The sequence below is a fragment of the Paramisgurnus dabryanus genome, chromosome 11, assembly GCF_030506205.2.
Source record: "Paramisgurnus dabryanus chromosome 11, PD_genome_1.1, whole genome shotgun sequence".
NCBI classification, from domain to species: Eukaryota; Metazoa; Chordata; class Actinopteri; order Cypriniformes; family Cobitidae; genus Paramisgurnus; species Paramisgurnus dabryanus.
The window spans coordinates 18,397,768-18,414,293 of NC_133347.1; the positions used below are offsets into that span (position 1 = coordinate 18,397,768).

Genomic DNA, 16,526 nt, shown 5'->3' on the forward strand with positions numbered 1-16,526 from the left:
ACCCATGCTTTTAGTAATGTTTCTAGCAATACATGTTTGTTCAAACTAGTTATTTTCCTAATTAAACTAAGGTCTAGTACTGGCTTAAAGGGATAGTTCACCCAAAAATGAAAATTGTGTCATCATTTACTCACTCTCATGTTGTCACAAACCCGCATAAATTTCTTTGTTCTGATGACAAAAAGGAAGATATTTTGGGAAATGTTTGTAACCAAACCGTTTGTGGACCCCATTTACTTTCATAGTATTTATTTTTCCTACTATGGAAGTGAATAGGGTCCACGAACGGTTTTGTTACAAACATTTCTCAAAATATCACAAGAGTGTGTAAATGATGACAGAATTTTTATTTTTGGGTGAACTATCCCTTTAAGCTAATCCCTGTTCGGGAAACCACCCCTATATGTATTGTAATTACTCTTTAATAAACATTCTTGATTTTTCAATAAATAGCTTACATCCAAAGTTAATGAACTCCATTTTGGCGGTATGAAAAAAATTATCTGAGATCTAAATCTGAGAATTTATTAGTTTCTTTCTTAGCAGAGGGCCCAAAATAAAAGGGGGTGACCATACGTCACATTTTACTCGGGACAGGATTAGTATGATGTGAGTTTCTGTATCCTTTAAAAAGTAAAACATGTTATCTTTGGAACTGGAATCTTCAATGTTGCATTAAAGTGTTGCAGTTCCCCAAAAATCATTATTTATTTAAACCTTTGTTGAATATGCCAAGAAAGTAGTAGTACACACAGTCCATTGTGGAAGTCTAATTTAAAATGTAAATGATTAAATAATTTCATGGACCATTACATATAGTCATTTATTAGTAATTCTTAACATTTATGGGGACATTATTATCTGGATTATCACAGTTATACGTCACTAAAGTTTTTCAGAGTTTTAGAATAAAGAAATCCAAATGTACTTATAAATTGTACTTATGTATAAACATTTGTAAAAAAAAGTTTTAACACTTTTATGTAGAGGAGAAAGTAAACACACAATGATAGAACAAAGATTTTTTTTAATGTCATGCATGTATAGTTTTTTATAAATAAAACATTGAGTATAAAGTATAAAGTGTATGAATCATTTTCATTGCCTTCAAAATATCAAAAGTTGAAACAAAACATTTGTCTAACCTAAACAACATTTTTTCTTAATGGTAAAATTAAGAGGTCCCCAAATAAAAACTTAATAAACATTTTCATATAAAATGTCTCTCAAATATTGCCCCTAGAAGTAACGTCTGCTTTTTAAAACCTTAAAAATGTATAAAAAAATAACAGAGTAAAACTGTGCTGTATCAACAGCCTGGACTTTGATTTATTATACAGTACATATAATGGAACTGGGTGAAAAAAATCTAAATAATATGTTGGGGACCAATTTTGCATAAAAGTATATGTATTTACAGGCTAATGTACAACATCAACATTTAGGTCATAGGCAGTATAACAAAGTAGAAAAGCGCCATAATAGCAGCACTTATGAGACCAGAAATCGGCACAGTCACAAACCAAGCAATAAAAATATTCCGGAACAAATGCCAATCAACGGCTTTCCTGGAGCGAAGCCAGCCAACAGACACCACTGATCCAACCTGTGCATGGACACACACAAACAAAGATGATCATGTAAGCTTGGTCTTACAGATAAAAGAAAGCAAATACAATTTAATCTAACAGTCAGCGACCCACCTTGCAATGAGTTGTGCTGACTGGTAGTCCAACGTTGGAAGCAACAACCACAGTTATAGCAGAGGCAAGCTCAATACTAAACCCACTGTGAGAGAAACATTATGATTAGTATAATTACTGTAAACATCTTTTGTGCCTCTTGAAGAGAAAAGTACTGTGCTACGTCTTAAACGTCATAATACCAAAGCCTGTAAAAGACAAATATTCGACGTCAAAGAGAAAATTACTGCTATGATGCTTGAGGGAAATTCCATGGGACTAAAAGTGTTGTTGATAAACTGTTTGTTTACATTGCCTGTCCAATAAAGATAATAATATGGGAACCTGGCGATTAAGTCCCATGAGAACTTCAGTGATACATCTGAACTATAGCGCATGATCCCACACACAAACACTTTTATCAGTTCTTTCTCAGTGGAGGTTTGTAACATCTGGGCATGAACTGCTTGTTACCTGGAGGGAGTGATGGGTGTCAGATCCTTGCCCATGGTTTGTATGACCCTACGACCCCAAATCCAGAGCCCTGCGCAGATGCCCACTCCACCATACAGGAGCAACCATAGCGGTGTGGGAACATTGGGTGCTACGGAAGCATGTTCATAAATGAGCCAGAGAGCAACAAGAGGGCCGATCGCATTACTGTAAGAAATAATGATGAGATTATAATTAAAAAACATGCTGTTTTTTTATAAAGCAGTGTGAGAAAAGGGTAGTTGGATTTGTTGCTTTGCATTTTATAGTATAGAAATATATCCCAGGACTAAATTCGGCATTCTGTACATAGTTTCCTAAATCATTACAACTAGAACCGCAATTTCATTTATAATCACATTGTGAGGTATCTTTAAAGGGACACTACACTTATATTGAAAATAGGCTCATTTTCCAGCTCCTGTAGAGTTAAACATCTAAGATTTACCAATCTCCGGGTCTGGTGGTACCACTTTTAGCATAGCTTAGCACAATCCATTAAATCTGATTAGACCATTAGCATCGCACTCAAAAATGTTTTTCCCATTTAAAACTTCACTCTTCTGTAGTTACATCGTGTACTAAGACCGACGCAAAATTAAAAGTTGTGATTTCTAGGCCGATATGACTAGGAACTATACTCTCATTCTGGCTTAATAATCAATTACTTTGCTGCCTTACCATGGGTGCAGCAGACGCAATGATATTACGCAGAAGCTGAAAATAGTCCCCTGCTATTGAAAGTTACCAATGGGACTATTTTCGGGCGCTGCATAATATCTCTTTGGTTATTTTTGAGCACGATGATAATGGACTAATTAGATTCAATGGATTATGCTAAGCTATGCTAAAAATTGTACTGCCAGACCCGGGGATCGGCTGAATGGATTCCAAAACGATAAAACTCAAATGTTTAACTCTAGGGGAGCTGGAAAAAAGTATATTTTCAAAAAAAAGTGGAGTGTCCCTTTAAATATATAACTTGATTTTTTCACTTTGCATGAAGACTTGCATGTGGATGTGTGAATCTTTGCTATTAATGTTTATGATAAAGTTTGCTGGAAATTGTTGTGTAGTCAGTGATCCTTTTGGATGAACTTTTTGGACCCTGCTTAATTCTAACAGTTTGCCACTCGATGGCAAATTGAAATCTATGTAATACCTGACGTCATTTCCACCATGAGCAAATGATCCAAAGCAGGCTGTGAGAATCTGCAGGAACTGGAAGAGCGTGGACACCTCTGGTCTGTCTATCTCAAGCTCATCTATCTCCTCTTCCAGTGGTTCTCCTCCCACAACCACATCTCCCATCTCCACTGCTGCAGGTCCATCACTCACACCGACCTCTTCATCAGACACAGCGGTGCAGTAACTATTATAGCTGTCGTACCGCGTACGCCTTTTCTCTCCATCCAGTCCGGTCCGGCTTCCTTCACCATCTTTCAGTGACCCGTGTATTCCGTAGATGGCCATTGTGTAAGAAGTGTAACTGTTGTTGCGGCGCATTGGCTTTTCTCCGAGCTCTCCCATACATTCACCGACCTTGGCCATGTGGAGTTTGTGAAGCAGATCCTTGTAGATTCCAGCGTCTTTGTGTACGGTGTAAAACTGGCTTCCGCCCAAATCTGGTAGAGGCATTCCAGCATTGCCATTCAAAGCTAATGGATGAGCAAAACATGTACTGTAACCTATAATGCACTGGCTACACTTGACAGAAACTGCAACATTGACAATGACTTAAATAATTTTTGATATATATAAAAAGGATTAACAAAAAGTAATAATATACATTTCTGTCATTTTCTTACCCTCATTTTCTTTTGCTAGTGTTTAACTTTGGTACACTATTTCTTTAACAATAAAAACTTACACATTGCATCTTCAACTACTATGAACTTAATGTGTATCACATTAATTGACTCACCATGGGTGCTATCCAGATCTTTAGTGTCAAAATCTTTGTTGTCCAGATCAGTTTCAGCCGAGCCTCCGATGTCAAAGGCCACCTTGTTCCTGTCAGCAGGGGGAGACTGGGGAACAGGAGAGTAGCTTCGGGGTGGCGTGTCCATTGGGCCATTTGAGACTGCTTTCTTGTCAACCAATGCAGTCCCACTAGTGTCGGCTATATTTTGATCTTATAGGGGAAACACATTACAAACAAAAATATTTGTTACTACTATCACCCCAAACATGCAAATGTTTATTGTAACATTTTATTACATCATGGTGCTATGTGCTGTTTTGAGATATTCATGGTATGATTAATGATGTAATGTAGAAACAGTTATAAAGGTAACATGCTGATATTTACTTTTTATCTTCTTTCTTAATTGTGGACACACAATGAACCAGACCACCAAAGCAGTTAGCACGGCACAACCCAGTGAGATCAGAAGGGTGCCCCACCATGGTACTTTATCGAATCCTAACACTGTAAAAACGAAAGCAAAAAGGAAAAGAGACATTTTTTGTGTTGTATCAATAGTGCAACATCTTAAAGCTTTGGCTTCAGGTACCACTTTTCTTACTGAATGTAAAGATTTTCCATTTATGTAAATAAGTCAATTATCATTAGCATAACTCCTGAAGCTGTACAAAATGATCAGGTTAAAATAAAAATAAATAAAGCGGAGAAGTAAAAGGATCGGCAAAGGACCTCTCAGGAATCAAACTTGGGTCACTATGAGTACACGGGTGCTATGTCGGTGCACTAACCACAGGGCTGTTGGTGCCGACACATTTAACATTTCTAAACAATGACATGTTTCTCGACCAAAATTAATTTTGGATTTGGGCAAAACATTACAGAGAGGTAAGCAAAAAGTTGCACAATTTTGCTGCGTTGTACAAGATTGAATGAACTGACTTTCCAACGAAAGCTCCTTTCATCATTACAACGTATGCCTAATTTCATTTGCAATTCCCTTGAAAGAGAAGACCCACCTCCCTTAACCATATCAGCCATGCTTATGTGCATGACACAGCAGATAACCAGGAAGCAGGTGGCCCTGCAATCCACTGATTAGTGTACACTACAAACTCTAGAACAGCTTTTATTATCTTTAGTACATCATGGTCCCCTGAACTTGCTCAAAAGCGTGAACTCGTTGAACTTGGGCCAAAATCCAATTTCATAATATTATAATCAAACCAGCAAGAAACTGTACATAGATAAAGACTTTTAAATATAGCCGACATACAATGTACTAAATTTATAAGCATGTATATATAGTCAAACCTACAGCTGAGTTATGAATAAATGTAAAAATCAGAATGAGGAGACCATGTTTAAGTGTTAACATTACATGGCAAATGGAAAACATTAGTATAATCTGTGAAATAACAGTTAGTATGACTAATAAACAGTGTGTTTACTCCATCTTATTAAAATCAGCCTTAAAGGGATACTTCAGCCGAATATCAAATTTAACTCAGCCTTAAACAATCCGAGATACATATGCCCACCATCTTTCAGATGTGTACATTTGGAGTTATTTTAGTAAATGTCCCTGCTTTTCCAAGCTTATAAAGGTAGAAAACAGGGATTAGTCAGGGATTTTGACTTTAAATCCCAAAAACGTGCATTCATTCTTCACATAGGTAATCCACACGGCTCCAAAGGGTTAATTAAGGTCTTCTGTGGGTAATCGATGTGACTGTGTAAGAAAAATATTAATATTTTAAATTATATATACTGTAATAACTAGTTTCCGGTAACAGCACCATATTGGAGAGTTTTAGTGTAGCAAGCGCTTGTTGCCATGGGTATGTTGCACAGTGACTCGGAATGCGTAAGTCCAAGATGGCGTCATTACCGGAAGCTAGTTATTATAGTTCATAAAAATTAAAATATGGATTTTAATTCAATATTGATTATCGGCAAAAGACCTTTATTAACCCCTTGTGTGGATTATTTCTGTGAAGGATGGATGCACTTTTTTGGGCTTCAACGTCACAAGTTGTTCCTTGATCCATGTTTTCTCCCACTATAAGCTTGAAAAATCAAGGACATTTACTAAAATAACTCCAAATGTGATCGTCTGCAAGAAGATGGGTGAGTAAATCATGGGGTAATTTTGATATTTGGCTGGAGCATCCCTTTAATGTGTGTTTGGGAATGTCAAAATTGTGAGTTACTAAATGGCAGATGTATTGTGCTTAAGCCATATGACCTTCGGGTATGTCTTCAACTGCAAACCTATATACGGTAGTTAGTTTTTATAAAAAGCCTGTGGTATAGCTCTATTTAGCTAGTTAAAAAACATGTTTATGTACAAAGTGATTGTCATCTTACTTGGTGCTCCGGTAAACATGATGGAGAACAGATTGATTCCCATGGTAACAGCATAAAATACTGGTAAGGCTCTTAAACCATTTGGAACTGGATCCTCCTACAACCCATGGAAAAAGCAACATTTTGTTTATACAAGAGACACTGTTGCTTTATGTAACAGTTGAGGTATGTTTGCTCTCTACCTTATTCAAAATGAACTTGCGCACAAAGTAGAAAAGAATGGCAGACATGAGACCGGACAGAAGCGGTGAGAGAAACCAAGATGCAACTGGAACAGACATATAAACATATCATTTAGACTTCAGTTTAATATATAACACAAATAGGCATTATATATTGTAGATATAATATTAAAAGCAAACAGTCACTAGCCATAGCCAATACTGATCAAAATTCATACAATAATATAACAAAAATATTATATAGGGGTGCTTTGTATCAACAAACATCTCAGAGGTCACCGGGGATATTAGGCTGTGCATACGACCATTTCCTGTGTGTATGGACCAAACTGTTCTGTTCCCTAAATAGTTCTCATTTAGGTCATGTGAAAAGAATGATAACAGCACAAGATCTACACTATGATGCTGGGTTGCGTACTATTTCTGGGGTCACAAATTCTAGCTCTACATGTGAGAAAATGACATCCTTTTTCCATGAGCTGACTCATTCTTCCGGACAAAACTCAAAATATAATCTTACAAATGATGCTTACGCAAAATCATGAAAATGCTTAACAGTTTCACATACCGATACGAAGCAACTCCAACCATTTGACACCTTGATGACCCCTAGCGACCATGGAAAAGCCGATTGTGGCACCTACAATGCAATGCGTTCCAGAGATGGGGAGTTTTAAAAATGAAGCTACGAGCTGCCAAACAGCAGATCCTGTAAGACAAAAACAAATAAATTATTGCGATATGACAATCACAATTAACAACAACATGCTAAAACTCCACATAGGTGCATGTTGCAATTTGCATATTCTTGTATTACTTGTATGACTTCAGTATAAAATAAGTTATATCAAGAACATACTAACCAAACATGGCGCTGATGGAGCCAGCCATCAGCACAGCCTCTGAGCCATTGTACATCTGAACGTCGATGATGCCTGATCGAATGGTCTCACTGACCTTGGCCCCCAAAAGCATGGCGCCCACTGTCTCAAAGATGGTGGCCAAGATGCATGCCTGGCGCAGAGTCACCACCCCAGAGCCCACTGCTGTACCAAATGAGTTGGCTACGTCGTTGGCACCCACAGAGAACGCCAGGATGAAAGCAATGACGAAGCCCAGCACGAGCAACCAGAGGTTATCAGACACTTCTGTCTGTGTAGCCACTGTCAGCATGGTAAAAGTTGCTAGGGATGCTAGTGTAGTGGTCTCCATTACTTAAGCGTAACTGTATTGCTTTCACTTCGAAATTTGAAAACAGTGTTGTTAAGCAATACAAACAATGGGAATTAATGAGGTATTTATGCTTAATAAATAATTATACAAAGTAATGTCTCTTTTAAAATAAAGGAGACAAAAATCTAACAATCTACACCCTGTCTATATCTCTACCTGTGGTCAAATGAATTTGAAAGTCCAACTGTTAGCTACATATACTAGCATCTGTCAGGGCTTTGCATTGGCTGTAGGTGGCTAGGCAGAGATCCATTGTGGACTAGATCTTAGTGGAGATAGATGATACATTCTGGAAAGGAAAGAACCATTTGATGTTTTAGAGGCTTCAGGCACTGACTAAAAAAAGTACAAAATAAAAACACACTCTTAAATTAAAACCAGTCGTCTCTATATGGGCTTTTATTTTGTTATGTTTTGGGAAAATCAGAAAAACTCATTTTGTGTCCAAAATAGCTCCATGGCCTGACACAGTCCACACAACCAAATGCGTACATAAACCATGATATGGAAATTGGTTATATAGTAAAGCATTTAATAATTGTATTAAATTTAGAATAGTTTATATCATTATTATATCACGGGTCTGTTGAATGCTGTATTCTGATTGGCTGAGAAATGTTCCGTGGGTATGCATTAATTTCTGATAACCGCACACCTAACTTGTCAAATGTCTCAAAAATAGGCACCAGAGCAATGTTTGTGGTAACCGTGGTATAAGAGGAATAATTGACTCCGGTCCTTTTAATTATTTGAAAATAATTGCACCTTGGGTGTGCATTATTTTCTTATAATTCAATGGCCCGTCATCAATTATTCCTTACATATTATGTTGCAGTTCTGCCTTGGTCATGAGCCTAGAATGGTTCAGCTTAAATACATAAAAGAAATGGGAAGTAATGAGAAACATTTAATTTAAAAATAATTATAAAATATTATATAAATGTAATAAATTAATAAATATGCTGACATTTTTTTTTGATGAATAAATCTCTAATGTGTGTAAGCATAAAAAAATTTCAAAACAAAGTGTTATATTGATGATACAAAAAAGGCTTAAAGGGGGCATATCATAAAAATTTGACTTTTTCCATGTTTAAGTGCCTTAATTGGGTCCCCAGTGCTTTTATCAACCTAGAAAGTGTGAAAAAGAACAACTCGGTAACTTAATTTTGGTAAACCACTCTCTGCAAGCATGTGAAAAAATAGGTCATTGAAATTTGGCTTCCCTTACGGACTACCGGCACATCCGGGAACTTGACTGTAAATTTCGTCACTGCCCCTTTTTGGGGGAAAACAAACTTGACTTTTCATAGACTTTCATACAAAATAGCGAAACAAAGCAACGTTCGTACACAGCCGGCAGGCGTAAATAACTTATGAAATCACTCGGATTAAACATGTCGAGATATTATCTGTCCACCCTGCCTGTCATAGAGCGCAAAAGATACATTAACACATTTAATTTGGTCAATAGTAAAACACGTCCCTTTCATTCTCACAGCGTCAAATTTGTGTAATAGACCTTTCTCACAGTAACCGGAAATACGTAATCGTCGTGTAAGCGGAGTTCCTGTCAAGCGTCAACACACTAGAAAAACATAAACCCGGGCAAGTTTAAAATGGATCAAAGAGTCTACAAAACTTTGTTAACGGATTTGCCAAATATTACATTTGCTGATGTGACACGACTAATGGAGGAAAACTTTTTCCATGAAGAATTTGTCCATAAATTTCTAGGTAAGTAGAGAGCGAGTCTAACTGTTACTGAACTGTTAACTAAAACGACACATTATAAGTCTCGCCGGATAGCCTGAATCCACTTCTGTATAACTTCACCATCAACAGGGAATTGATGGAACAGATACGGCTTTTTACATTGCCGCGACGATTGCGTAGTTCCGGTCATAAATACGGAAGTTGTGAGAAAGGTCTATAGCGCTATCCAGTGATTGCTGGAAATATCGCTAAGCCAGGTAGTTGTATGGCTGGATGGAAAAGTGCACTCAGTACTCTAAATATAAAGACATAATATATAAATACGAAGTAACTTTCAAATACGAAGTAAAATCATTCACTGCCTTCCCTGTTGACTCGATGATGTACGAGTAAATGTCCGGGTAAGACGCCTCTGGCCAATGGGGAGCGTTGTTTGTTACACAAATTTGACGCTGTGAGAATGAAAGGGACATGTTTTTATATTGACCAAATTAAATGTGTTAATGTATCTTTCGTCCTCTCTGGCAGGCAGGGTGGACAGATAATTAATCAAAATGTTTAATCTGAGTTATTTCTTAAGTTATTTTCGCCTGCCCGGTTTTGTACGACCTTGCTTTTTTCCGCTATTTTGTATGGAAGTCAATGGGAAGTCTAGTTTGTTTCCCCCAAAAGGGGGCGTGAACCTGTTCAGAGACATTCTATGACGTTGGTTGTGTGTATGTCAGAAGGGGATAATACCACCCCTTAATATGCAACCAGGGCACTGCTATTTAGTGCAGATATGAGCTCATTTGCATTTAAAAGAACACACCCAAAACGGCACCTTTTTGCTTAATTTTAACATGTTATAATAAATTATCTATATGGTATTTTGAATTAGAACTTCACAAACGTACTCTGGGGACACAAAAGATTTATTTTACATCTTAAAAATGTTGTGAAATGTCCCCTTTAATAATGATCATTAGCCTTAAAATTTCATTACAAGCCGGAAAATACTTTTAATATTGCGATGCCAACTTTTTAACATAGATTACATAAGTTGCTAGACATCAGAGGATGGAGGCTATTCCAATGTACACATTTACAGCTCCATACAAACACAATTGAACTGGCTACTATGAGAAGATGAATGACTTGATACGATATACGGTAAGTTAAACCGTTATGATTTTCCAAAAACATTTTAAGTGCAACAAAAGTCTGCGTCCTTCATAGCATAAATTATAACGTTTAAATGTCATTGGAAAGAAACGAAATGTTTATGTATTTTTGAGTTTACAAACTACACAGATAAAACTTAAAGCTGTGTAACTAAAAGATACACAGACATTTCTTTTTCTCCTCAATGAAACGTCAAATAACACACGTGTCCCCCACACACGACCTGGCCTAACGGTGCCTCGAGTAGGCTAACTATTAGTGTCAAGTGGTGACGAACAGGTTAAACTAATCTTTCATTTATATTTGGGTAAACGTTGTCACGTTTTCCAAATAAAGACATATATACAGGTACGTGCATTGATACTCACCAAATGCGTCTTTAGCGACTTCCGTCCTATTGTATGTGCTGCCAATAAACAAAAATCAACAACTGACGCGGGTTATATTCTCTTCAGTGCTCGGCTGTTTAATTCTTACTTTCTAAATCCAAAATTCAACTAACTGTATATCTGCCCTGCCTGTTATATACTGTAATATTACTAGAGGAGGAGGGAAGAGTGAACCACACCCCCATAGCGGATCACGAGACTGTGAGGCAAAAACTTTTAATGTTTAAGCCAAGTTTATACGAAAGAAACTTTACGTGCACTCTCATATTCACGCATGCACCTGTTCAGTCTGACTTATGAAACGTGACCATATCCTGTTCAGGTAAGATATTAAAGTAATAGCTTACCAAAAATACTGCATTCAATTTTTGGATTATTGTAGTAGATTGTAAAATCCCTAGATAATATAGTGTTCATTTATTTTTCCATGGTAAATATCAAATTATTTTTTTTATTAATATTTTAATTGATATTATTAATTGTATACTAAAATATTCAGAATTTATCAATTTATATATATAAAATAAAAGCTATATACATTAACATTTGCAGTAATTCTTATTGTTTATGTGGGATATTGCATAACCATATATTTATATAACTACAGTATAATGACCAACTTTTTATATTTTGTATAATATTTTTATACATTTATATAAAATGTTGTTATTATGTAAGTGTTGCAATGCAAAAGGCTTAGAACAGGATGTCTGATCCTCATAATATACATTAATTATTAGACCACATGGAAAAAGTGATCATCCAAACTAATGTTATTAATTTCAATAATAAATGCATCATTTTCCATGTATAAGTCACTAATGAACTTATTTTTTATGTGTCCTAGACACAGACCTGTGGCAGTCAGCAACAATACCAAGACCGAAATGCTACGCTGGACACAAGATCGCTGACATCCTCCCTGTACATATTTACCTTTTTTAAGCCATGTTTGATATGGAAACTGTCATCTCAGCTCAAATAAAGGATGTGACAGATATTTTTGGATCAAACTTTGTACCTCATTTGGTAAGACTGGAGTAGCTTTGACTGAGAGACTGTCAACAGTGTCAGGAACCCAAAACAGATTTTCATCTTCATTCCCTCATTACTTAGTTTTCAAAGACATTATGTTAAAAAAAATCAGTATGACAAACTGGGCAAATAGTCAAATTTGTGCAAAAACATGCTTGTGAGATTGTAGTTATTAACGTTTACAAAAGTTGTGGAAATCATAAATCTTTAAATGTTCTTTATTTAGGCTTTTTTACAAAAAAACTTATATATTTTGTATATAACATATCACTTACTGTAGCAGGAGATTTATATGGATATGAACATTATATTTGCCTTGACACCTTGTTTATGTTTATTTAATCATGGGGGCGTGATGAATTTTTCCTACTAGATTTTTTCTTTCTCCAAACACCTGACCTCAGCCGAGACCACAGGCAGCTCATATGAAAGATCTGGATCAACGCCAAGCCAAAATCAAATTAGCCAGTTGTTGTATTTGTGTGAATCAGGAGGTCTGGCACTTTTACTCTATAATGCAGAGACATCATTTAGCAGATACATAACAGCTAACATCATGGTCCTGTTGATATTCTGGGAAATTCAGCCTTGACATTTTAAAGTACTCCAGCTTACTCCTACTCTTTTTCAGTCATAACATTTGCAAACCTGCTCTGTGGTCATTCATTTCACCTCATTCAGAGAACATACAGTAGAATGAAAAATGGGGCATACAGCGGTAGCTCTGTTTTCACCAAAACCACACACTTTAACCTGTATTTAAAATTGATGCGTAAAAACAGGAAAGGAATCATCAGACTAAATAGTTTGGTTTTCTAGCGCGTCTCACCCACATATGTCCGCAGGCTGCTCACTGGGTTCTTCTAATAGGTTAGCAGACTCACACAGAGCACGAAACCTCGAAAAATAACCTGTTCTGTAGGCTACAAGGCTGCTGAACTGGGTGACATAGATTTTTGAGTCTTCAATAATTTTCAAAATAGTCTATGTAAATAAATATATAAGTCACTGGTTCAGAAATAATAATGCGCAACTTAGAATGCTGGGTAAATAAATACATTAACAGTTCTGTGAAAAAATGGATTGCTTAAAGGAAAACTTAATTAACTTAACTCAATATTTTACTATGTTCTTATCTCAACTTAGATGAATTAATATATCTTTATTCAATGCGTGCACTTAATCTTTGTACAGCGAGTCATGAATGTGTTAGCATCTAGATAGCCCCATCCTCATTCCTTAGGATCCAAACAGGGATGAATTTAGAAGCACCAAACACTTCCATGTTTTCCCTATTTAAAGACTCTTACATGATAGTTAGACAAGTAAGTATGGTGGCACAAAATAAAATGTGCAGTTTCCCTTTAAATCATGATGGGGCTTTAATACCTTTACATGTATTAGTTTAGCAGATGCTTTTGGTGATGTACAAATAAGAGAACATTGAACATTATATAAATGAGCTAACAATAAGTGTTATCTACAAATATATAGATGTTGTGTCATTTAAAAAAATGTCATAATAAAAAAGAACAGCAGCTTACAAACAGCAAACCATCATAACCATCCCGTTTACATACGAGAATAATCTCAAATATTATCACAGTATGTACAAATGCTGGTTTGGCGCTGGTTTAGCTGATGTTCACTAGCAAACCAGCACCAATACACAACATATGCTGGTCTTGCCATATGCTGGTTGTTCCAGCACGGATACCAGTAATGTTTTTGTAAGATATGTTTGTAAAAGATACTTAAATGTCCTAATAAGGCCTATGGTCCTGACTTAATCCGAACCCTGTCCGGGAAACTGCCCTAAAATATTTTCAGTAATGAATGGTTGAAATGGTGTAAAATTGTATAGTATTACTATAAATACAATATTTTTACTATGATAGATTCAAATGTAAACTGATAAGGCCAACAGGAGGTCGGTTTATGAGTCATGAAGTCAGATTATTTACACAATGCAGCAGCCCATAATGGAAAGTGATACACAAACTAAATAAAGTGCCATTCAACCACCAATTACATGCAATTTTACAAAGACTGTTAATTATATAGATAAACTATTTACAATGGGTAACTAGAAATGAGTTGGAAATGCTAAACAGCGTGCAAAAGGGTACAGAGATTATTTTAAAATACCACCTTTACTAAAAACACCACTTATGAAAGATAATGACATGAATAGTTGTGGGAGGCCACTGTAAACACCAAAAGACAGCAATGTGAACAACATAAAGAATCTGCCTACATCTAATGTACTAACCAGGGTGAGGTTTATTTATTTGTATTTATTGCATGTTTGTTTTTTCACTTGTATCATTTTGTTTAATTTTTCACAGTGAAATACAACAGCGATGATTTTTCCTATGCATAAACAAGTTTATGTAAACAACAGTTCAAGGTTTGCAATCATTAGCCAGGAACCAGTTTGTGCTTGCCTGAGGCAAAGCGATGCCATTCCCTGGAGTCACAACTTCTGCGAGCATCTCTCACCAACAAATGTGGTCAGAAACCATTTTAAACACAGACTCTCACTGACAACCATGCACACATTTTTCACGGCAAAATCTAATTGTTATCTATGATTTTTACCCCCTATGATTTTTAAGAAAGAGTCACAAAAATAATGAACTTTGAATAAAACCATCTTACTTATTGTATGCATGTATGGATTTGGGAAATACTTTTATCAGCAAAAAAAACCTATAGGCATTCAGGCTTTACACTTATTCATGGTCTATTTCGAATCCTCCATGACTTTGGTTTTGCTAGTTTGGCTAGTCTTTACATCTTGAATCTTGTAATCACAGCAGGGCAATGGTAAGGTGCTGTTACAAACAATTAGATGGAGGGCGTGCAAATGACAGTTGAGAGTTAAATTAAATTAAATTAAATAATGAGTCATAATAGATATCAAATCATTGTTGACATTCACTCATACTGATATAATTTTAAATGTTATTTATAACAACTTAGACTTACAATAGGCACAGTCAGCCTGGAGCAAACTGGACTTATTGCTTATTAACCTGCATCTTTAATCACCACACCCCAATATTTACACTCACCTTGAAACTGAATATCTTGGTTGTCAGCACCACAGAACAGTTCAAATAATGACCACTAGATGCCAGTGAAACACAAACTCATTTAGTTCCCATTTTTCTTTGAATCTACAGCCATGGAAAAATCAAGAGGCCATTTCAATGTTTCCTTTCAATTTTTCTAGATTTTTTGAAAATCTAATATAAAAATAAATAAATGTATTTTTTTTTGCATAACATATGAGTTTGTGCTGGGTGTAATTATCATGTTTACAGTATATAAATACACACACATTCATGTATGTATTTAAGAAAAATTTACATGTTTAAATACATTTATATATACATTTCTTAAATCTATGTGTGTGTGTGTGTGTGTTTAAATAAACATAATAATTACGCACAACACAAACTCATATATTATGCAGAAATTACTTTTAATTTGCATAAGATAAATGTAGATTAATCTTTGGCATAAATCAAGGTTTTCTCAAAAATTAGGGCTGGGCATAGATATGCCCAGCCTATCCCCAGCCCTAATTTTGGGAAAACCTTGATTTTTAGTCACATCTTTAATGGGTCTTGTCATGCTCTTAGTCTTTTACATTTACTGATGGGTGACTTTATGTCACTACCGAGGTTTGCTTTTATTGAAATTCAACAAACACTGACTAAAATGGTCACAATACATCTAATGATGATTAAAGTCAAAACTGGAGTGGTCTCGTAATTTTTTCGTAGTTGTAGGCCTATCTCTTTGTATTTGTTTGTTTTTAAGAGAGAGGGAGAAAGAGAGAGAGAAAAAAGTTTTTTATTGATGTCTTTTATATAAACATCATCATTATCACACATTAAAAAAGAAAGAGTAAATTTGATTTGTTTTTATTTTTGTCTTCTTACTATATTGTTTATTATTCCTTTGCATTTGCCCAGTTCTCATCTATGGCCCTCGAGATTTCGTTCAGAGTAAGCTCCAGCCCTGATCAAACACCAGGTGAGGTAGAGCAAGGTAATCAAGGTCTTCAGGAATACCAAAAAATTCCAGGCAGGTGAGTTTGTTTAGGGTTAGAGCTAAAGTGGATCTCCAGGGTCAAAGTTGAGAACCTCTGACCTAGATTGACATACACATATAATTTAAGAAAATAAATATCTAAAAATAATCTAAATGTTCAGCTATCTTCATTGGGACCTTTGGCTGTGTGTGAACCATAATAATTCATAACCATAATTCATAACCTAAGATATTTTTCTTCATGTGACAAAAATAATCTGTGAATTATGTTTAA

The 16,526-nt window shown here is 35.7% G+C and overlaps 1 protein-coding gene across 1 annotated transcript; it reads right to left on the reverse strand.

The window, feature by feature from the left end:
- Positions 1–1,010: 1,010 nt before the first annotated feature.
- Positions 1,011–11,266, reverse strand: slc20a1a (solute carrier family 20 member 1a). The gene is made up of 11 exons (XM_065247239.1): positions 11,132–11,266; positions 7,514–8,172; positions 7,219–7,359; positions 6,651–6,736; positions 6,469–6,565; positions 4,486–4,605; positions 4,099–4,308; positions 3,337–3,832; positions 2,157–2,342; positions 1,704–1,788; positions 1,011–1,606 (listed from the first exon to the last, which is right to left on the reverse strand). Exons 2-11 carry the CDS (start codon positions 7,860–7,862, stop codon positions 1,442–1,444), a joined length of 1,935 nt encoding a protein of 644 aa, XP_065103311.1. The 5' UTR covers positions 7,863–8,172; positions 11,132–11,266; the 3' UTR covers positions 1,011–1,441.
- Positions 11,267–16,526: the final 5,260 nt, after the last annotated feature.

Coding starts and splice junctions, on each gene's coding strand:
- slc20a1a (XM_065247239.1), bottom strand. CDS start 7,862: ATGGAGACCACTACACTAGCATCCCTAGCAACTTTTACCATGCTGACA. Junction 7,360..7,513: donor CTCCATCAGCGCCATGTTTG/GTTAGTATGTTC, acceptor TTTGTCTTACAG/GATCTGCTGTTTGGCAGCTC. Junction 6,737..7,218: donor GTTGGAGTTGCTTCGTATCG/GTATGTGAAACT, acceptor TGTCTGTTCCAG/TTGCATCTTGGTTTCTCTCA.